Source organism: Ranitomeya variabilis, chromosome 2, assembly GCF_051348905.1.
Source record: "Ranitomeya variabilis isolate aRanVar5 chromosome 2, aRanVar5.hap1, whole genome shotgun sequence".
In the NCBI taxonomy this organism is placed as follows: Eukaryota; Metazoa; Chordata; class Amphibia; order Anura; family Dendrobatidae; genus Ranitomeya; species Ranitomeya variabilis.
In genome coordinates this window covers 219,936,282-219,960,846 of record NC_135233.1, presented here as the reverse complement: position 1 = coordinate 219,960,846, position 24,565 = coordinate 219,936,282, and the positions used below count along the sequence as shown (strand labels likewise).

Genomic DNA, 24,565 nt, shown 5'->3' with positions numbered 1-24,565 from the left:
TGACATTTCCCCCCCTAATACCTGTATGGACCACATCAATTCCCCTAATCAAAAGTCCTCTCGGGTCACAATTATGAAAAGATCTAAAATGCCGCGGAATTGTTTTTAGTTCCGCTGGATCCTCTATGGACCGGGCTGCGCCAATGTCCCACACATGCTCCCTTACTCCTATTCTCAGCTCTCTTGATGTGAGCCCTATGTAGATCAACGAACAGCTGCACGTAGCATAGTATATTACATTAACACTGCCACAATTAATGTATTCTTCAATCTGAAATTGTTTTTTACCATCTGCGGAACAAAATGAGGAGCTGCGAAGGACATTGGCGCAAGCTACACAATGGCTGCAGGTATGACATCCCTTTGCTGGTTTGACTGACCCAAATAAACTTTTTGTTGGTGCTACATAATGGCTCTTAATTAGCATGTCCTTCAGGTTTCTCGCCCTCCATGAGGTCATAAGAGGACGGTCGCTAAGATATGGTCCCAGGGAGGGTTCTGTGCATCTTTTAACAATTTGTTGTCAATATATGTGTGATTTGTTTAATAAAGATTTGTTATAAGCTTGTTCTATTCTGGAGAATGTGGATTTTTGCAAAATTTGAGGAGAACTTAATTGCTCTCGAACTTATGGACTCATGTTTAACCCCTTAATGACCGCCAATATGTCTTTTAACTGACCTGAGATATAAGAGAATAGCCTCCCCATACAGGTGACAATCCAGCAGCTGTTGACTGTGCACTACAGCTGACAATTTGCTGTATCAGCCACGATCAGTGTTTGCACCATCCAAATCTGTTTAACCCCTTAGATGCTGCTGTCAATAATGACTACATCACTATAAATGGTTAACAGAGTGTGGGGTCTTCCTCTTTATCCAAACTGGTGCCCTCACATCATTATTTTGTGGTCCTGATGTTTGCCATGGCAATTCACGACCAAAAAGCGGCCTTAGAGTCTGACGGCTCTAGTAATCTGTTCAGAAGTTACCGACATTTAGGTGGTAAAAATGCACATTTTCATTTCTGTCATACCACTTTGCATTAATTCCTGTAAAGCACTTGAAGGGTTAATAAACTACCTGACAGCAGTTTTCAATATGTCTAGGGGTGCTGTTTTTAAAATGGTATCAAGTTTGGGGGTTTCCCAATATATGGGACCCCTAAAGTCACTTCAAACATGGATAAGTCCCTAAAAAAATAAATTTTGTAAATTTATTTGAAAAAATTTAAAATTGCTGCTACATTTTTAAACCTCCTAAAATGCTAACAAAATAAAATAACATTTTGCAAATGGTGCTGATGTAAAGCCGACATGTGGGAAATGTTGTTTATTAATGGTTTGCTGTGGTATGACCATCTGGATTAAAGGGATAATCATTCAAATTTAGAAAATTGCTAATTTTTTAACATTTTTCTCAAATATTTTATATTTTTTATAAATAAACACAAAACATATCGACCTAAATTTATCATTATCATAAAGTATAATGTGTCACGAAAAAACAATCCCAAAATCACTGGGATTTGTTGAAGCGTTGCAGAGTTATTACCACATAAAGTGACACTGGTCAGATTTTAAAAATGTGGCTCCGTCACTAAGGGGTTAAAAGTAATGTATGTTGTGGCACTTTTACTGAGTCACAACTGAGACGAGAGGAAGTTTCTTAAGGCGGCATGGCAGGTGCACTTTAAGACTCTCTCACAGCTCCCTGTTTAGCATTTCTCATTTTTGTAGGACTCAGCATTCAATGTCTTCCAATGCATGAATCACATGACTGGCAGTCAGCTGACGGCCGCTGTGGTCCTCATCACTGATTTCCTTCCTCAGCTGCAGAGATCACAGCAGACGGAGCAGAGACTGCAGGGGGAATCAGGAAAAAGTTCCAGTATGGGAGAGAAAAGTCGCCTACAGCGGTGGAGAGAGCGGATCAGTACCGAGCTGGACAGAGTCATGGAGTTCTGGACTCAACACTCCGAGGACAAGGAATTTGGGTAAATATGGCTTATTAAACGTCGGCATATTCCATCGAGCGAAGGGCTGGACGGCGCCGCTAACTTCCGAGCCGCGCTGATGACTTGTACCTTCACACACCTGCTCATATCAGCTTCCAAACCTGGAAATGACCCCTGAAATGTAGCTGGAAAAATATCTAGTATTCCTGTGCCTCCTAAGCGTATATGCACACCATGTATATTAGATGCTGGCGTACTTACCCACTGAGTCTTGTAAACAGAAGATGCAGTTGTTTATTGCGGCGAATTCGCCGTTGGCTTTTTAAAAAAAAAATATATATATGTAAAGCAGCAGCATCTTTCTGAAGCCGCCAGAATGGTCAGCTCACTACTTTTAACCGCTCCGCATCCTTACAAATGTAAAGCAGTTAAAAGAAGCTCGAAAGATGGGACACGTGCACAGCAAGTCGTTCTTACATATAAATGCATTTTGTTTATTCTTTTTACCAATTATTTACCGCTTTTTCAGGCACATTACTGAGCATACCTGCCCCCAAAAAGGCGTTGTGTGTACATAACCTAAATGGCCAAGAAACAGCTATCCCAGAAAGTTGTGGAATATGTCCCGATTTCAACGATATCTGCATCCTCAAGACCAAGCTATAGTTGACTACAATGGTGGAGAAGGGAGCCATCCGCTCTCTGCTCCACTGCTCAACCTGTGAGGCCGGGGTCACACTATCAGTATTTGGTCAGTATTTTACATCAGTATTTGTAGCCAAAACCAGGAGTGGAACAATCAGAGGAAAAGTATAATACAAACACGTCACCACTTCTGCATTTATCACCCACTCCTGGTTTTGGCTACAAATACTGATGTAAAATACTGACCAAATACTGATAGTGTGACCCCGGCCTGAGTCTGAGTCTCGGAGTTGCAGGTGCAATGAGGTCATTAGATCTCATCGGCTCCACAGACTGGAGCGATGTATTGTAAGAATGGTGGTAGGAGAGGTACGCTCTGGGGGATATATCTACTGCCGGGGCATCATACTGTGCATGTGGGGCATCCTACTATGTGTGGTGGGCATAGTGGGAGTGCTGTGTACGAGAAGGGACTGTGGAGGCATGATAATGTGTGGAGAGGGTATCATCCACTTGTGAAGACATCATATTATGTAGAACCCAAAAATGAAAAAGTAGTATCAGCACACCTCTAGTATTACACTTCTAGTTTTAAATGAATGCACAGGTGCTCAAATACGCTCTGTGTCCAATATACTAATATATATATATATATATATATATATATATATATTAGATGGTAGCCCGATTCCAACGCATCGGGTATTCTAGAATCTTTATGTAGTTTATTTATGAAGATTTTAGAATAATACATTAAATACACAGGATTCGGCCAACCGCGACCAATTAGCGAACCGTGGTTCAAATGCCGCGCTAATTCGCGGCCGGACTGCGCCTGTCGCTGATTGTTTACGGCCGGCCACGTAGTATATAGCACAGCCACGTAGTATATAACAGCCCACGGAGTATATAGCACAGCCCACGGAGTATATAGCACAGCCCACGGAGTATATAGCACAGCCCACGGAGTATATAGCACAGCCCACGGAGTATATAGCACAGCCCACGGAGTATATAGCACAGCCCACGGAGTATATAGCACAGCCCACGGAGTATATAGCACAGCCCACGTAGTATATTGCACAGCCCACGTAGTATATTGCACAGCCCATGTAGTATATTGCACAGCCCACGTTTTATATAGCAATGTGGGCATCATATCCCTGTTAAAAAAAAAAAAGAATTAAAATAAAAAATAGTTATATACTCACCTTCCGTTGGCCCCCGGATCCAGGCGAAGCGTTTACCGATGCTCCTCGTGCGCTCCGGTCCCAAGAGTGCATCGCGGTCTCGCGAGATGATGACGTAGCGGTCTCGCAAGACCGCTACGTCATCATCTCGCGAGATCGCAATGCATGGAGCGGTCACCGGAGCGTCGCGAGGAGCGGTAAAGGCCTGTTCTATTTTTTTAATTGTTTTTAACATTAGCTCTTTTTACTATTGATGCTGCATAGGCAGCATCAATAGTAAAAAGTTGGTCACACAGGGTTAATAGCAGCGTTAACGGAGTGCGTTACACCGCGGCATAACGTGGTCCGTTAACGCTACCATTAACCCTGTGTGAGCGCTGACTGGAGGGGAGTATGGAGCGGGCACTGACTGCGGGGAGTAAGGAGCGGCCATTTTGCTGCCGGACTGTGCCCGTCACTGATTGGTCGTGGCTGTTTTGCCGCGACCATTCAGCGACTTGGGATTTCCGTGACTGACAGAAAGACAGACAGAAAGACGGAAGTGACCCTTAGACAATTATATAGTGGAGATAGATAGATAGATATATATATATATATATATATATATATATATATATATATATATATATATATATATATATATATATATATATATATATATATATATATATATATATATATATATATATATACACTGTACATGATGCGTCAGGACACTGCGACTAATGAATACATGAACTCCAATATTGCTATAAAAGTACTTAGCGTTTTTTTTTTTTTAATCAAAGAGCGCAAAAGCCATCCATCCACGTCAAGGTGACCTTTAAATATGGATGGTCCCTAACCGCTAAATGTCTTACTTCTCTATGCGCCAAAACAGCCTCATGTGAATGGGGAATGAAAAGGAAACTAGGCATAGCTCGCAATTAAAACCTTATGTGAAAGAGATGGGTGGATGCTGAGCCCTTTTCTAGGGACCATCCATATTTAAAGGTCACCTTGACGGGGTTGGATAGATTTTGAGCTGCTTTTTTTTTTTAATCAGAAGCTGCTAACTGCTAAGTACCTTAACGTTTGCAGAAATATTGGAGTTCATATATCTATATGATCAAATTATGTAGAGTTGCATTGTGGGGGCATTTAAACCTATATATTCAATACAAAAATCAATTAACTTATTTTTCTTATGAATGAACAACATAAATGGTTAATCTGTACATTATACTATTTTTATGGTGTCAGATATCTGTTTCCTGGTATATGTACACTATATAAGATAAACCTTTACTCGGAGACTCTTTACTTAGAAGCAGCCCCACCGTTGGCTATGTTTGGTATTGGGGGTCTAGCTCATTAAAGTTGACAAAACTGAACTGCAATACCAGACACAACCTGTGCTATGAGTGGCGCTGTTTCTGAGACAAAAGCATGACTGTACATATTAATATGCATTGACTATCTGATATTACTCTGTTTGATGTTGTTAGGGGATTCTTCACGTGCCTCGGTCAGGAAGGAGCGGTGTATGATCCACTGAAGTATATCTGGCTGCAGGGCAGGCAGGTAAGGAGGCTGCAATATGGTAGGTCATCAATATGTAGTTGGTACACAGACTGGCGGTATGATGGCTTGTTTTTTGCAGAACAAGTTGTGTATATATCTAATATATAGAGCTGAATGTGTGTGTGTGTGTGGAGTGTGTGTATATGTATGTGTGTGTGTATGTCCGGGATTGGCATCTGCACCGTCGCAGCTACAGCCACAAAATTTTGCACAGTCACACGTCTGGACCCTGAGAGCGTCATAGGCTATGTTGTGAGGCGAAATTTTAACCCCGCGCGTTCCAATTCACCAATTTTGCCCCTATCTACATAATGGGGAAAAAGTGAAAGGAAAAGTGTTGGAGGCAAATTGACAGCTGCCAGATGTGAACAAGGGGGACTTAAAGAATGAGAGCGATGGCGCCAAAGAGTATATACCGTACAGTTGCTAAGGTGGGGCCCCGACATGGGATACTCACCACACACAGGGATATGAACACACACACAAAATGCGCCACACACTACCACGTGCTTGAACACATATACCACCCTCAGCACACATTTCACCACACATACACCAACCTTGCCACGTAAAATTCGAAACACAAAAGTCGCCGCTCAAAACTCGCCACGCGCAAAACTCGCCACACGTGCAAAACTCACCTCATGGAAAACTCGCCACACACAAAACTTGCACACGCGGAAAAATTGCCACATGCACAAAAGTTGCAACACATGCAAAAGTTGGCTCACACAAAACTTGCGCCTACTCAAAACGCACCACACATAAAACTCGCCACGTGCAAAACTCGCCATGCGCAAAACTTGCTGCACACAACTTGCTACACTAACCTGTCACATGCAACTCGACACACAAAAAGTTGCTACACGCATGTCACCACACGCAACTCAACACACACAACTTGACAGATGAAACTCTCCCTAAAGCACACACAAGTCTGGTATTATCATTCAAAAATAAAAATCTGATTAATAAGCAGACAAACTACAAGAGCAACAACTGTACCATATAGGAAATACGGCAGCTGTCAGTCACATGACCTGTCTATTATGTGTATGTGTGAGCTAATATATACTGCCAGGGGGAAGGGCTTCCTGTTGGCTGGGGATTTATCAGGCTGCCAATTTAGCTTACAAATACTGAGGTAAAAATACTGAGCAAATAACGTGTGAATGAGGTCTAATACAGGAGGAGATGACACACAGATATATACTATATACAGGAGGAGATGACACACAGGTATATACTATATACAGGGGAGATGAAACACACATATATACTATGTACAGGGGAGATGACACACAGGTATATACTATATACAGGAGGAGATGACACACACATATATACTATATACAGGGGAGATGACACACAGGTATATACTATATACAGGAGGAGATGACACACTGGTATATACTATATATAGGAGGAGATGACACACTGGTATATACTATATACAGGGGAGATGACATACAGGTACATACTATATACAGGGGAGATGACACACAGATCTATACTATATACAGGAGGAGATGACACACAGGTATATACTATATACAGGGGAGATGACACACACATATATACTATATACAGGGGAGATGACACACAGGTATATACTATTTACAGGGGAGATGACACACAGGTATATACTATTTACAGGGGAGATGACACACAGGTATATACTATATAAAGGGGAGATGACACACAGGTATATACTATATACAGGAGGAGATGACACACAGGTATATACTATATACAGGAGGAGATGACACACAGATATATACTATACACAGGAGGAGATGACACACAGGTATATACTATATACAGGAGGAGATGACACACAGGTACATACTATATATAGGAGGAGATGACACAGGTATATACTATATACAGGAGGAGATGACACAGGTATATACTATATACAGGAGCAGATGACACACAGGTATATACTATATACAGGAGGAGATGACACACGTATATACTATATACAGGAGGAGATGACATACAGGTATATACTATATAAAAGAGGAGATGACACATAGGTATATAGAGGAGGAGATGACATACAGCAGGTATATACTATATACAGGGGAGATGACATACAGGTATATACTATATACAGGAGATGACATACAGGTATATACTATATATAGGAGGAGATGACATACAGGTATATAGTATATACAGAAGAGATGACATACAGGTATTTACTATATACAGGAGGAGATGACACAGGTACATACAATATACAGAAGGAGATGACATACAGCAGGTATATACTATTTACAGGGGAGATGACATACAGGTATATACTATATACAGGAGATGACATACAGGTGTATACTATATATAAGGGAGATGACAAACATGTATATACTGAGGGGAAAATGAGAGGTGTGAGGTCGAAATGACAAGTGTGTGGGGGGAATGAGAGGAGTGTGGGGGGAATGAGAGGAGTGAGGGGGAAAATGAGAAGCATGATGGGAAAATAAGAGAAGTGAGGTGCTATAACTAACCACAGATATTTACTATGCCCAGGCAACGCCGGGCTCTTCAGCTAGTATATATATATATTATATATATATATATATATATATATATATATATATATATATATATATATATATATATATATATATATATATTACACACACTCACCGGCCACTTTATTAGGTACACCATGCTAGTAACGGGTTGGACCCCCTTTTGCCTTCAGAACTGCCTCAATTCTTCGTGGCATAGATTCAACAAGGTGCTGGAAGCATTCCTCAGAGATTTTGGTCCATATTGACATGATGGCATCACACAGTTGCCGCAGATTTGTCGGCTGCACATCCCAAAGATGCTCCATACAAGGCAGGATGGATCCATGCTTTCATGTTGTTTACGCCAAATTCTGACCCTACCATCCGAATGTCGCAGCAGAAATCGAGACTCATCAGACCAAGCAACGTTTTTCCAATCTTCTACTGTCCAATTTCGATGAGCTTGTACAAATTGTAGCCTCAGTTTCCTGTTCTTAGCTGAAAGGAGTGGTACCCGGTGTGGTCTTCTGCTGCTGTAGCCCATCTGCCTCAAAGTTCGACGCACTGTGCGTTCAGAGATGCTCTTAGGCCTACCTTGGTTGTAACGGGTGGCGATTTGAGTCACTGTTGCCTTTCTATCAGCTCGAACCAGTCTGCCCATTCTCCTCTGACCTCTGGCATCAACAAGGCATTTCCGCCCACAGAACTGCCGCTCACTGGATTTTTTTTCTTTTTCGGACCATTCTCTGTAAACCCTAGAGATGGTTGTGCGTGAAAATCCCAGTAGATCAGCAGTTTCTGAAATACTCAGACCAGCCCTTCTGGCACCAACAACCATGCCACGTTCAAAGGCACTCAAATCACCTTTCTTCCCCATACTGATGCTCGGTTTGAACTGCAGGAGATTGTCTTGACCATGTCTACATGCCTAAATGCACTGAGTTGCCGCCATGTGATTGGCTGATTAGAAATTAAGTGTTAACAAGAAGTTGGACAGGTGTACCTAATAAAGTGGCCGGTGAGTGTATATTTATTATATGTTCTGTATTTGCTTTTGAGTGACTATACAGAGTCATACGAAGTGCCTGCAGGTCTGTAATATGGCCCATAGGGTGAGCAGGCCCCATATTGTGTATAGGAACTAATCACACTATTTTATACAAATAAAAGCTAATCTGGCAATCTTCACGTGAGCGTGACCTCTACTGGTTTCTGGTCAACCTAGGTTTGGATGTATTGCCGTCTCTACAGAAAAGTGCCCAGATTCCACAGGGAAGAACTACTTAATTCTGCCATTGCAGGTAAGTTTTGAGTTTTTAAAATTTTGAAGAACATTAAAATTGATGACCTATACTCCACCAAGTACTGCTTCACCTGAGACTGTCACTTTAAGTTGCAATACCAGGCACAACCACCACAAAAAGTATGGCGCTGTGTCTGGTAAACTATGAAGGAGAAGAGGTCCCTATAAATGGCTGATAATCTGGTGCCGCCAAAAGTCGGTCCCCTCTCTGATCTTAAACTGATGGATTACTCTAGAAGAATAGGTCATACAATTTTCTCGTCCTTGAGAGGGAAGAGCATGACAAAGTAATGCTCTCTTAATGTTCTTTGAATCCCTGAGATCACGCGCGCATGGCATAATATGCAACAGGTTTCACTAGAGAGTTTATCTTTAAAGAAACAATCTCCAGGTCAAAAGTGGCCAGTTTTTTCTCTTATGTTATTCCCGCTACTCCCCTAAGTATTCCACTTTTCGTTCTTTATAAATCCTCGGTACGGTTTCAGAGATATGAGAATTTTTATTTAGTGCAATTTTTTTTTTTTTTAACCAAAGGGGCAGCGCTCACAGGGTAATAATGCAGAGCAACCTAAAGACACACCCCTGAGGATCCTATGAGCCACACCCCCTTATAAAGACCATAAAGAGCACTAAATAAGAAGGCCCTTATCTCTGAAAGTGTATGGCAGAATAAAATCAGAGCAAAAACTGCCCACTTTTGACCTGGTGACGTATCTTCTATAAAGGTACATCAAGGTTTGGCTTGGTCGAGCATTGATATGTTCTCTAATGGGAGGGCAAAGTAAGCCAATCACAGAATCCTCTGGGAGCAGCTTGTAAAAGGATCATCTATCAGGCAAAATGGAGAAATTTTCATGGTCGGACGACTCTAATCTAATATGTTTTCAGTCCTTAAGTTGGAGATGGACTTGAAATAATATACTCTGTTATTTGTTTCCTTTGATAATCAGGGGGCGAGTTCCTTATTGCTCATGCTCGCCCATCATCTGACTCCCTAAAATGTGCTTTTGTGGTGACACGTGATGGTCGAGCGGTGAAGATCCAGCGCACCATCTTCAGTGAGTGTTTCTACATCATGGCTATGGATGAACTATGGAGAACAACCCGAAAAGAGAAGTATAAGGTGAAAGAGAGGGGTGGGATTGCCAGGGTTGTGTGGGTGTGGTGTCTAATTTTCATGTAGAACATATAAATTTAATATGCTAATAAAATAGATGACAAAACTTTAGGATTTACTTTTGCACTTGTGAAAAATTAGAATTTATTGTTTGAAAAAGCCTCAACATCGGAGGATGCACCAATGAGGTGCACAATCGATAAATTCTAGGACCAGGCTATCAACTTTTGCTTTGTGAAGGTGGCTATACACATGATCGTCAGTGAGACTGGCTGCATGATGGTCTCCTGACTCAACATGCCCAATCCTTTTGTTTTTAAAAGGATTGTGCCATAAACAAGACATGTGTGACCCGACCACTACTCCTATAGACAACAAAAGGAAGAGTGGTCGCATATGCTCAGTACCAGTAAGGAGGTGAAGATAATGCATGAACAGACATCTGTAAGCGAACACAGCCCTCTGCTGTCTAAAGACTAAAAGGGAGGAAAATAGAATTGTGTCAACATGAATGGTAGAGCCCAGCGTGTGGTCCTGGTAGGGAGGAATTAGAAGAGACTCTAGGTCAGGTGAGAGTTGGGTCGCAGTTAGGAATTATATAAAGCCCGGAAAGGAAGAGGAGGGGAAGAGTTGGCACCTGGACCTGTAGCAGGACAGACGCGTTGAAGTAGCTGAGCTGGCTTATGGCCGCCATTGCTAGTGTGGACCCAGAGGCGAGGGAACCAGAGATGAGTGACCAGAGGTAAGTAACTAGACTGAGTAACCAGAACTCAGTGACCAGGACCAAGGAAACGGAGCCAAAGATAATCTGGCGAAGCAGAGCTGTGCGTCAAGAACCAGAAGAGAGGGGCCTGGGACGGGAGTATGGAGCTAGAACCATGTGAGCAAATAACAGGAAGGGGACATTCCTGTGAGCTGCGTCTCGAGGTGTGGAATTACGGTACTGATGGGACTAGGGTTCAGGGAACAGAGGCAGTGAGTGCCATGGGTGGTCGGATAATCTCATTGATCAGGGACTTGCAGCCTGTGTAGTAGGCCTGACTCCCATTGAGTTCTGGACAACGATCAGTATTGTAAAAAGAGCGAGAGAATGACAGGGTGACGAGCATGAGAATAACTGATAATACTTTCGCCTAGGGTGTTAGGACCCAGACACCTTTGACTATAACACTTGATACGGGTTTACTACAACATAGAGGAGCCAGAAAACCGCAGTGTCTGATTTCCTGCACTAATTAGAAGCACTACACCTTCATATTAAACAGTGCAGCTTTCTGCTAGCAGTGCTTGAGTTAATCTGCTCAGATGAGAGCTCCTGGAGCTTTCCTGCTTAGATGGTCTGAGCTGTTCAGTGTTGGTCACTCCCCTCTGCTATATATACTTGCCTCTGGCAAGCAGAGATTGCCAGTGTTAGTTTCATACTGCCTGGTTCTGGAGTTGGAGGTGTTGGTTGTTTGATGAGGTGTTGCTTGGTGATTTGTCTGTGTGCATATCCTCATCCTCTCCTATTTGTTTTTTCTTTCCTTTACTTCCCAGTGTTCCCCCTTTTGCTGTTTGTGAGTGCATATTTAAGTACTTGTTATTTTCATTTATCCCTGTATGTCTTACCTTGTTAGTCTGGTTTGTGTACTCTTATATACTACAACTCCCCACCTCACTGGGTGGGAGAGGAGACAGATAAGGGCTGATTTAGGAGCTCAGCAAGGCATGAGGCTTTGGCATCTTCACCATCAGATGTAATCTGGGTAGCAGGGATAGCTAGGGCACTCCTAGCCTTAGGGATAGAGAAGGAGCACATAGCCCCGGGATATCCTGCAACAGTGCCGTGACAATAGTTGTCTTTTCGTATTAGGAGAGTAGAAGTATGTGATTAGAATTGTGTTAATATCCTATATAGCTGAATTTCCATTGTAAAATAACTTGCTGCCTTCCCCTGTGTAATCGAATAAATTATTGTTGTTTCATGTTATCACTAGTCTACATTCTCTCCACTGTTGCATTTGCGTACCTGTTTACTGCTGCATTCAAATTGGAGACTTCGTGACCCCCAGTTCTCATGATTGGTGGTGGTCCTAATAGTCAGAGCCCAAGTTTAACATTTTTCACCTATAAATGGTATATATGTTGTTTTTGAGACAACCCCTTTAGGGAGATAAATACAGCTGCCAATAACTGGATTTGGATCAATGATTCCCGTTTTCTGGATATTGCACATTTTTATGAAATTTGAAGATATTTAATAATGAAGTCTATTTTCATGTAGAGAGAAGCGCGGATGATGATGGATCAGATAGTTCACTGGGTGCGAGTAGATCCATCTAATTTAGGAAGACCGGAGTTGCCTGGAGCTGAACCAGTGAACTCTATGGCGGTGCCAATGATGCTGCTGAATCTGGTGGATCAGTTATGTGAGGATGATGAAGAGGCAGCAATTAAGTACGCAGAACTGGGAACCTGGAGTGTGGAGAAGATCCTGCAGCACTTACAGGTACCATATATACTAAATGAACAGGAGATGGAAGCTATGGTAGAGGGGCAGGAGAATACCAACATGATTTTTCCCATCCCATGGGCAATAGCGTATTCATGGGCCATCCAAAACCGCAACAGTCACCTTGATCTGGTGACTTTCCCCTGCAGTGCCACCGTAGGGGAAATGAAGTACTACATAGTCAGGTCCTCCAGAGCAAGAGATGACCTTTGTAGTCATCTTTTCTTCTGGCTAATGGATGAGGGATCTGAAAGTGGCTTAAAGGCCTGAGCGGTCTAAAGGTCCCTCAAAGGATGCAGGTATTTTTTGCTACAGGAAGATCAAGTAATGCCACTAGGATCTGAACAGTAAACCCTAACCTTCTATGATTCCTCTCTAATTCCCTTAACCTTCTGGCTATTACAGAAACCTGGATTCAGCATTCAGACACCACCGCTGCTGCCGCTCTCTCGTTTGGTGGGCTGAAATTTTCACATACCACCAGACCTGAAAACAGACAGGGTGGGGGTGTTGGTTTGCTCCTTTCATCACAATGTGCTTTCCAGGTCTTCCCCCCTGGTTCCCTCACTTACATTTCCTTCCTTTGAAGTCCATGCCGTCAGACTCTTTAAGACCTTCTCCTTGCGGGTGGCGGTTGTTTACCGCCCTCCAGGCTCCTCCCGCCTGTTTCTAGACCACTTTGCCACCTGGCTTACTCACTTTCTATTCTGTGACATCCCCACCCTCATCATGGGAGACTTTAACATCCCCATCAATGATCCCCTCTCCCAATCTGCCTCTCATCTTCTTTCTCTAACTTCTTCATTTGGCCTCTCACAGTTTACTAATTCTCCTACGCATGAGGACGGGAATACTCTGGACCTGGTTTTCTCCCGTTACGGATCGCAGCACGACTTTACTAACTCCCCTCTCCCGCTTTTGGACCACAACCTTCTTTCCTTCTCTGTCAAGAATTGTCTCCTCACTCAGGACACCCCCACTTACCACACTTATCGGAATACACGTTCCATTAATACCCAGCAGCTTATGGACAATCTCCACACATCTTTAGCCCCCATCTCCTCCCTCTCCTGTCCAGACTTAGCATTGTCACACTTCAATAATACACTGAAGAATGCCCTAGATGAAGCAGCACCTTCTACATGCAGAAAGACCCGACACAGACAACGGCAGCCCTGGCACACTATGCAAACACGCTTTCTTCAGCGTTGTTCAAGGTATGCAGAGCGGCAGTGAAGAAAGTCTCTCTTAGCAGAAGACTTCATCCACTATAAGTTCATGCTCAAAACCTATAACTCTGCCCTTTATCTGGCCAAACAATCCTACTTCACCACCCTCATCACCTCACTATCCAACAACCCAAAACGACTTTTTGAAACCTTAAACTCCCTCCTGAAACCTAAAGTACAGGCCCCCATCACCAATCTCAGTGGTGAGGATCTGGCCACTTACTTCCTAGAAAAAATCAACCACATCCATCAGGATATCTCAGCCCAATCTCCTCAGTGCCTGGATCCCCTTCCCTGCCGCACCTCAAGCTCACTAGACATCTTTGAGCCTGTCTCAGAAGAAGAAGTTTCCAAGCTCCTCGCTTCTGCTCGGCCTACAACCTGCAACAGTGACCCCATTCCTTCACCTCTCCTGCAGTCTCTCTCACCAGTGGTCACCACTCACCTGACTAAAATATTTAACCTCTCTCTTTCTTCTGGTATCTTTCCCTCCTCATTTAAACATGCCATCATAACCCCTTTACTTAAAAAGCCATCCCTGGACCAGAACTGCACTGCTAACTACAGACCTGTCTCTAACCTTTCCTTCATCTCTAAACTCCTGGAACGCTTGGTCTACTCCCGTCTAATCCGCTATCTCTCGGATAACTCTCTTCTCGACCCCTTACAATCTGGTTTCCGCTCTTTACACTCCACTGAAACTGCCCTCACTAAAGTCTCTAATTATCTAATAACAGCTAAATCCAAAGGTCATTGCTCTCTGCTGATTCTCCTGGATCTCTCTGCCGCATTTGACACTGTGGATCACCAGCTCCTTCTCACTATGCTCCACTCAATAGGCCTCAAGGACACAGCCCTCTCCTGGTTCTCCTCCTACCTCTCTGACCGCTCCTTCACTGTATCCTTTGCCGGCTCCTCTTCCTCTCCTCGTCCCCTTACTATCGGGGTTCCGCAGGGCTCAGTCCTAGGCCCCCTCCTCTTCTCTCTATACACGGCCCCTATTGGACAAACAATCAGCAGATTTGGGTTCCAGTATCATCTATATGCTGATGACACCCAATTATACACTTTTTCCCCTGTCATCACCCCTACCCTAATTCAAAATACCAAGGATTGTCTGTCTGCTGTCTCTAACATCATGTCCTCCCTCTATCTGAAACTAAATCTCTCCAAAACGGAACTTCTTGTGTTTCCCCCTTCTACTAACCTCACTCTTCCCAACATCGAAATTACCCTGGAGGGTTCAACCATAACTCCCAAGCAGCATGCCCGCTGTCTTGGGGTCATATTCGACACCGATCTTTCCTTTACTCCCTATATCCGATCACTCACTCGCTCTTGTCACCTGCATCTTAAAAACATCTCCAGAATCCGACCTTTTCTCACCTTTGAAACTGCTAAGACTCTTACTGTCGCTCTTATTCATTCCCGTCTGGACTACTGCAACTCTTCTGATCGGTCTCACTCTTACCAAACTTTCTCCTCTCCAATCCATCTTGAATGCGGCAGCCAGGGTCATATTTCTGTCCAACCGCTTCACCGATGCCTCCATCCTGTGCCAGTCATTACACTGGCTACCCATTCGCTACAGGGTCCAGTATAAACTCATCTCTCTCACCCACAAAGCCCTCCACAGTTCTGCACCGCCTTATATCTCCTCTCTCATCTCTGTCTATCGCCCTACACGTGCCCTCCGTTCTACAAATGACCTAAGGCTAACCTCCCCCGTAATCCGAACCTCGCACCTCCGTCTCCAAGACTTCTCTCGTGCTGCGCCAGCTCTCTGGAATGCACTTCCCCAGACGATCAGACTGATACCTAGCCCCGACCTATTCAAGCGCGCTCTAAAAACCCATCTCTTCAAACAAGCCTACCACATCAACTACTCAGTAAACTAACTTTGCCCTGTTCCCTCCTTCCAAATATTATTCTGAATCTGCACCCTACTATTCATCTGTCTCCACACCCTCCATGCTCATGATAACTGCACTTGATACTTGACTATTGCACTTAAACACACGGGCTGATGACTGGATCATGCAGCTTTATATGAAAATCCCTATTTATTATAATTGCCAGACCTGAAATAACAAGCACTTTTCACCTATTGTGTCCCCCCCATTTCCTTGTAGATTGTAAGCTTGCGAGCAGGGACCTCACCCCTAATGTCACTGTTTAAATTGTCTTAACTTGTATTGAATTTGTCTGTATATGTCCCCGCTTAATTGTAAAGTGCTGCGGAATATGTTGGCGCTATATAAATAAAGATTATTATTATTATTATGATTCTTGTCCATATGACTATTTCCTCGTGCTCTTCTGCAGCGTGACGGTCAGGCTATTTTGGAGAATGTTTCTGAAGATGGAAAGGAGCTCCCAGGATGTGTGGGCAGACACCAGAACCCTGGTATGGTCACTTCACGCTCTTATACTCGGCTGTGCGGCTGCCGCCCCTTCCTAATATCTAGTTTCCATCACAGGACATGCCATTGAGGCTGGCTGGTTTCTTTTACGTCAAGCCTTCACTAACCATGACCATAACTTGGGGAAGATCGCTGTGGAAACGTTTCTACTTCTACCCTTTGAATCGGGATGGGACCAGGAGCATGGAGGACTGTTTTCTTTCCTGGATGTGGATGGACATTGCCCTACACAAGTGAGTGATGCAAAGTCTCAACTCATATTTTCAACTTGAAAAGAGTATTAATTAATTGTCTTGAATGAAGAACTATTTGGTGGGTTTTGACAAATAAAGACCTTCTTGAATAATAACATAAATGTCTTATTATGCCACATAATATTTCTAGACCATAAAGAATGCCTAAAAAGGGATGGGCTTAATGGTCCATTGTGGTCCAGGGCATGGTTGGATTACATAATGCGCTCTAAAGCTACTTCTGGGGTCTCCTCTTGGGGGATCGTAGGAAATGGAGAACTGGGCATTGCCAAGTTTGCTACATCCTAAAATCAGTCCTGATGAAATTAAAAGCAGAACTTGAAGCAGCGGACCTCAAATATAATGCATTTAAAATGCTGGTGTCTCCTTGTGGCAGAGGGGCTGTTGTGTCCCCTCCGGCACCAGGGCTCAGATGTGATTGAAAACTCTACACCTCCTACTGTTATTCCCAAGCGTGGAACCAAAATGAGCAAATGTGGCCTATTGTGTATATGGTTGTACATTGCAACTGTCGGGAGCATTTGTCAGAGTGGCCGCCATTTTGTATATCCTTATTCTCCATTTTGTATGCTTTCAGCTAATTATTTTGCATTTTATTAGCGCTTTCCTTGGCTTGATGCCCAGACAGTTTTCTTTTCTTGGTGTAACGCCCAAAATATTATCTTTTGAGAAACTGTTGAGATTCAATGTTTTATCTACAGCTGCAGGAATTAATTTTACTTCTTCCGTAGGCCTGGTTCCAGGGGATTATTAGGTTGGCTAAAATAGTAGATTCGCCAATTAATTTTTCTTTTGCACTTTATGAAATTAGCTACGTGACTTGTTACATAAACTTGTGTAACTCAATAGTTTGGGAAATCCATTTTTACTTACTCCTGAGTGCGGCTGATGTAACTACTCCTTATTTACAAGGAAGAGACTGCTGTAATCCATGCAAGGCTAGTCTAACAGCAATAGATGCATTGATGATAGATAGATGATGGATAGATAGATAATAAATAAATAGCACGGAAGTGAATGAAGGCCGTAGGAGGGCCTGGCAGTCACAGCTGTAGCTGTGATTGCAATGGTGAAGCAGTAGCCGATGTCACAGGTAGGGTTCGCTGTGTATTCTCCCCAGGTTATGCAGGGAGGTGTATGAAGGCCATAGGAGTGAATGGCAATCACGAGCGTAGCTATTACTGCAATGCAGATTAAAAATAATAAAAATAAGTGTTAGTCTTGGATATGCTAGTGTCCAAGACAGATGTAGGGAAAACTTTCTTTGGGATATTATGTTTTGAAACTGCCTGCAGTATGTTAGTGGTGCAGTCCGTTTCATTCCGAGCCCAGGTTTTCCATGTGGCTGAAGGCCACAGGTTTCTATGTTAAAAGCCCTGTAGTATAGGGTAGGGTGTGGCAGGTCCAGTGTCAGGGCCAGAGTGAGTTGGTGATTGTTACTGTGCAGAGCAGTTGATGTTACAGATCATGGCTTGTGAGCGGAGCCAATAGGCCTGGCACCCGCAGCATACACAGCAGTGCTGTCGTCCATGGTAACTGGTCTCGGATGTGGACAGTCCTGTGCCCAGCGGTGAACCGGAGGTGGATGTCCTGTGCACGAAGGAGGACTGTCGTGTTTAACGGCTGCAAACAGGTAGATATGGTTCTCGGCTGCGATCCGGAGGATATCATGGACTGTGTACGGCTGTCTGAGTAAAAAGACATTAACACAGCGGTAAGTTAACCTGCGGTAACTGGTCTCAGATGTGGACAGGTCTTGTGACCGGAGGTGAACTGGAGGTCTTGTGACCGGAGGTGAACTGGAGGTCTTGTAGCCCGAAGGAGGACTGGCGTGTGTAGTGATGGCAAACTAAACAAGTAAAGCTGTGAGTAAAGAGACAGTAACACAGCGGTGCGGTCACCCACAGAAAATGGTCAGAGGAGGACTGGCGTGTGTAGCGATTGCAAACTAACTGAGTAAAGCTGTGTGAGTAAAGAAGTTGATACGGTGGTGTAGTCGCCCACAGAAACTGGTCAGAGGAAGACTGGCGTGTTTAGTGTCTACAATATGAAGGATATCGTGTTCTGTGCAAACTAATGAAGTGAAGCTGTGTGTAAGAGACTTTGTCATGGCATGCAATCGCCCACGGAGACTGGACACAGGGAAGTCCGGCATGTTTAGGGACTGTGATTTAAAGCTGTGTACTATGTAGTGCTATGAACTGCTGTGAACTGAACACCAATGAGATGCACTTGTGTGAATTTGGACTTTAATGCTGTGAAGATAACACATTAAAGAGACTTTTGTGTTTGAATTTTGTGGGTCACTGCCTCATCACTGTGTACGATGCTACCGCTGCATACATGATAGATGATACATAGATAGATAGATGGATAATAGATAATAGATAGATGATAGATAAATGATAGATAGATGATAGATACAGTGCCTTGCGCAAGTATTCGGCCCCCTGGAACTTTTCAACCTTTTCCCACATATCATGCTTCAGACATAAAGATACCAAATGTAAATTTTTGGTGAAGAATCAACAACAAGTGGAACACAATTCTGAATTTTAACAAAATTTATTGGTTATTTTAAATTTTTGTGGAAATTCAAAAACTGAAAAGTGGGGCGTGCAACATTATTCGGCCCCTTTACTTTCAGTGCAGCAAACTCACTCCAGAAGTTCATTGTGGATCTCTGAATGATCCAATGTTGTCCTAAATGCCTAATGATGATAAATATAATCCACCTGTGTGTAATCAAGTCTCCGTATAAATGCACCTGCTCTGTGATAGTCTCAGGGTTCTGTTTGAAGCACAGAGAGCATCATGAAGACCAAGGAACACAACAGGCAGGTCCGTGATACTGTTGTGGAGAAGCTTAAAGCCGGATTTGGATACAAAATGATTTCCAAAACTTTAAACATACGAAGGAGCACTGTGCAAGCGATCATATTGAAATGGCAGGAGTATCATACCACTGCAGATCTACCAAGACCCGGCCGTCCCTCTAAACTTTCATCTCAAACAAGGAGAAGACTGATCAGAGATGCAGCCAAGAGGCCCATGATCACTCTGGATGAACTGCAGAGATCTACAGCTGAGGTGGGACAGTCTGTCCATGGAATAACAATCAGTCGTACACTGCACAAATCTGGCCTTTATGGAAGAGTGGCAAGAAGAAAGCCATTTCTCAAAGATATCCATAAAGAGTGTCGTTTAAAGTTTGCAACAAGCCACCTGGGAGACACACCAAACATGTGGAAGAAGGTGCTCTGGTCAGATGAAACCAAAATCGAACTTTTTGGCAACAATGCCAAACGATATGTTTGACATAAAGGCAACACAGCTCATCACCCTGAACACACCATCCCCACTGTCAAACATGGTAGTGGCAGCATCATGGTTTGGGCCTAGTTTTCTTCAGCAGGGACAGGGAAGATTGTTAAAATTGATGGGAAGATGGATGGAGCCAAATACAGGACCATTCTTGAAGAAAACCTGTTGGAGTCTGCAAAAGACCTGAGACTGGGACGGAGATTTGTCTTCCAACAAGACAATGATCCCAAACATAAAGCAAAATCTACAATGGAATGGTTCAAAAATAAACATATCCAGGTGTTAGAATGGCCAAGTCAAAGTCCGGACCTCAATCCAATCGAGAATCTGTGGAAAGAGCTGAAAACTGCTGTTCACAAACGATTTCCATCAAACCTCACTGAGCTCGAGCTGTTTGCCAAGGAAGAATGGGCAAGAATTTCAGTCTCTCGATGTACAAAACTGACAGAGACATACCCCAAGCGACTTACAGCTGTAATAGCAGCAAAAGGTGGCGCAACAAAGTATTAAGTTAAAGGGGCCGAATAATATTGCACGCCCCACTTTTCAGTTTTTGATTTTCCACAAAAATTTAAAATAACCGATAAATTTTGTTCAACTTCACAATTGTGTTCCACTTGTTGTTGATTCTTCACCAAAAATTTACATTTGTTATCTTTATGTTTGAGGCATGATATGTGGGAAAAGGTTGAAAAGTTCCAGGGGGCCGAATACTTTCACAAAGCAGTGTAGATGATAGATAGATAGATAATAGATAGATAGATAGATGATAGATAATAGATAATAAATAGATGATAGATGTAAATAGGAGCAGCAATAAGACAGTATGGATGCAAAGCCTCCTTGGCAAAAAACCAAACCATCCAGACTAGAAACAACGACTGGATAGGTTTGTGCGCTGGAATCCACTCTGCCAGCCAAACAGAGGCCAGCAGCTGACATCGGTGTGCACATGACTGGGGGTACATGGCAGTGACGTCATGCGCTACCGTCACTTACACGCTGAAGTCAGCTGCCATCTTCAGAAGAGGACACCGCACAGTGGGGGAGCAGGAGGGAAGGTGAGTAGAATCATTTTTTTTCTATGTATTAAAGAATAGTGGAAGAATGGGGGACATGTATACCAAGATGGGCCCAGGATGGAGAATATATATATACCAGGATGGGGCCCAGGATAATAGACATGTATACTAGGATGCGGGATATATACTAGAATGGGGCCCAGGATAAGAGACATATATTCCAGGAAGGGGGACATATGTATACCAGGATGGGCAACATATACACCACAATGGGAACCAGGATGGGGAACATCTATACCAGGAATGAGACCAAAATTGGGGATGTTATTACATAATCGGGGAGGGAAGGCAACTCGTATGTCCGTCTCTCAGACATACCAGCCCCAGTCACTGGAGGGTTCTCTTGCATTCTTTGAGTTATCTTTTATACCTATTTTGGAGCTTGAGATCTTCTTTGCCTATTATTGGATGGTGTCATTGCCATTAGATATGTCCTCTGGCAAGATGGCGCTTTCACCATCATCTAACCTTTAGCCTTGCCTTTGGCTTTCCCTGCATGTGATGATGCGTATTATCCCATTCTTTTTGATTGAGCGAGTGCGCGCTGCGCTCCTAAACCTTTTCCAAGATGGCGTTGGTTACTTCATTTCTCTATCACGCATGCGCAAAAAAATGCACCAATCACCTGATCCTGTATTCTGCCATGCGAATCTGGTTGATTAGAACGCCGAATATGTCGGTTTTATTCTCTAAGATAGATAAATAGATAATTGGCCATATAACGCGTGCAGATAATCATTCGTTGTCTTCTCCAGCTTGAGTGGAGCATGAAAATGTGGTGGCCGCACACAGAAGCCCTCATCGCCTTCCTGCTTGGCTATATGGAAACCAAGGATCCACGACTACTTGACAACTTCCAAAAAGTTTATGAATACGCATTCAGCCGGGTTAGTAAAATATGTGATTTTAGTTTTTGAGTAACTATCACTATTAAGGACAACTGAGGTGCAGGCGCTCGTAATCCACGTATAGACTAGGAAGGCCAGGTACTTCATGGTTTTTCTCCATCCTCTTCTGCTTCTAAATTCAGTTTTTGGACCCGGAGCACAAAGAGTGGTTTGGCTACTTGACTCAAGAAGGGAAGGTGGCACTCACCATCAAAGGAGGGCCGTTTAAAGGTAATGTTAGTATTAACACTTAGTTGTAGTTGTGCTGGGTGTTGCAGCATTATCCCACCTAAGTATGGATGGATCCATATAGAGCAAACGTCGGAGAGATACTGACAAACATATACTGACCCTCGCCACTCCACGAAGATGTTGATTTTCCTCCATGGAAGTGACTGCAGTTCCTCCTTTTTTTTTTCTTGCAGGATGTTTCCATGTCCCTCGATGCCTGTACATGTGCGAAGAGATGCTGACCAAGCTCATAGAAGAGGAAGACAATGGGGCAAACCCGAAATGAGTCTTCACCAACTTCTTCCCTTACCTTAAATTGATTGAATACGACCTAATTGTCTAGTATGCTACGCAGAAACCATCAACAAGTAGGATTGCTACTGATGGGTCTTAGTTTTCGGCTTCTTATGAAGTTGTCTACCTGGCGCACCATGTCTTGAGTAGTCGTGTGATTTACCAAGAGATTTTTTTGGGAAGATCTCAGGAGAGGTGTGCACTGTCCCTACCTGGTCTACGGTCCCCTGTGCAGCTCCGCATCAAAAAGTACAACTAAATGCACAATAAAAAATGAAAAAACTTTACATAAAAAGGAATCCTCTCAATTATTTCATTGTATACTTGTGTTATGTCCAAAAATGTGATAAGTATAGGTCATCAATATCAGATCAATGGGGGTCCAGCCCCCACCGATCCGCTGGCACCATGTACTACACTGGATCAGTCTTATTACTGTTCCGCTCCATTAATGTATAAGAGTTGCCGGATGCATGATAAATGGACGATCTTGTGATATGTGGGGTCCGCCATATTATATATACAGGTCCTTCTCAAAAAATTAGCATATAGTGTTAAATTTCATTATTTACCATAATGTAATGATTACAATTAAACTTTCATATATTATAGATTCATTATCCACCAACTGAAATTTGTCAGGTCTTTTATTGTTTTAATACTGATGATTTTGGCATACAACTCCTGATAACCCAAAAAACCTGTCTCAATAAATTAGCATATTTCCCCCGACCAATCAAATAAAAGTGTTTTTTAATAACAAACAAAAAAACCATCAAATAATAATGTTCAGTTATGCACTCAATACTTGGTCGGGAATCCTTTGGCAGAAATGACTGCTTCAATGCGGCGTGGCATGGAGGCAATCAGCCTGTGACACTGCTGAGATGTTATGGAGGCCCAGGATGCTTCAATAGCGGCCTTAAGCTCATCCAGAGTGTTGGGTCTTGCGTCTCTCAACTTTCTCTTCACAATATCCCACAGATTCTCTATGGGGTTCAGGTCAGGAGAGTTGGCAGGCCAATTGAGCACAGTAATACCATGGTCAGTAAACCATTTACCAGTGGTTTTGGCACTGTGAGCAGGTGCCAGGTCGTGCTGAAAAATGAAATCTTCATCTCCATAAAGCATTTCAGCCGATGGAAGCATGAAGTGCTCCAAAATCTCCTGATAGCTAGCTGCATTGACCCTGCCCTTGATGAAACACAGTGGACCAACACCAGCAGCTGACATGGCACCCCACACCATCACTGACTGTGGGTACTTGACACTGGACTTCAGGCATTTTGGCATTTCCTTCTCCCCAGTCTTCCTCCAGACTCTGGCACCTTGATTTCCGAATGACATGCAAAATTTGCTTTCATCAGAAAAAAGTACTTGGGACCACTTAGCAACAGTCCAGTGCTGCTTCTCTGTAGCCCAGGTCAGGCGCTTCTGCCGCTGTTTATGGTTCAAAAGTGGCTTTACCTGGGGAATGCGGCACCTGTAGCCCATTTCCTGCACACGCCTGTGCACGGTGGCTCTGGATGTTTCCACACCAGACTCAGTCCACTGCTTCCTCAGGTTCCGGTCACCTCTTCTCGTTGTACAGCGTTTTCTGCCACATTGTTTCCTTCCAACAGACTTACCATTGAGGTGCCTTGATACAGCACTCTGGGAACGGCCTATTTGTTGAGAAATTTCTTTCTGGGTCTTACCCTCTTGCTTGAGGGTGTCAATGATGGCCTTCTTGACATCTGTCAGGTCGCTAGTCTTACCCATGATGGGGGTTTTGAGTAATGAACCAGGCAGGGAGTTTTTAAAAGCCTCAGGTATCTTTTGCATGTGTTTAGAGTTAATTAGTTGATTCAGAAGATTAGGGTAATAGGTCATTTTGAGAACCTTTTCTTGATATGCTAATTTATTGAGACAGGTTTTTTGGGTTATCAGGAGTTGTATGCCAAAATCATCAGTATTAAAACAATAAAAGACCTGACAAATTTCAGTTGGTGGATAATGAATCTATAATATATGAAAGTTTAATTGTAATCATTACATTATGGTAAATAATGAAA

General features: G+C 43.2%; 1 protein-coding gene across 1 annotated transcript; it reads left to right on the top strand.

Moving 5' to 3' along the window:
- Positions 1-1,695: 1,695 nt before the first annotated feature.
- RENBP (renin binding protein) lies at positions 1,696-22,801 on the top strand. Its single transcript, XM_077283661.1, has 10 exons — positions 1,696-1,995; positions 5,279-5,354; positions 9,102-9,177; positions 10,130-10,302; positions 12,560-12,784; positions 16,342-16,423; positions 16,497-16,672; positions 21,855-21,986; positions 22,130-22,217; positions 22,412-22,801. Exons 1-10 carry the CDS (start codon positions 1,766-1,768, stop codon positions 22,501-22,503), a joined length of 1,350 nt encoding a protein of 449 aa, XP_077139776.1. The 5' UTR covers positions 1,696-1,765; the 3' UTR covers positions 22,504-22,801.
- The last annotated feature ends 1,764 nt before the right edge of the window (positions 22,802-24,565 follow it).

Bases quoted from the DNA above. Each gene is read 5' to 3' on its own strand.
- RENBP (XM_077283661.1), top strand. From the start codon at position 1,766: ATGAATCACATGACTGGCAGTCAGCTGACGGCCGCTGTGGTCCTCATC. The intron at 5,355-9,101 runs GTAAGGAGGCTG...TGGTCAACCTAG, and splicing joins TCTGGCTGCAGGGCAGGCAG to GTTTGGATGTATTGCCGTCT. The intron at 12,785-16,341 runs GTACCATATATA...GCTCTTCTGCAG, and splicing joins AGATCCTGCAGCACTTACAG to CGTGACGGTCAGGCTATTTT.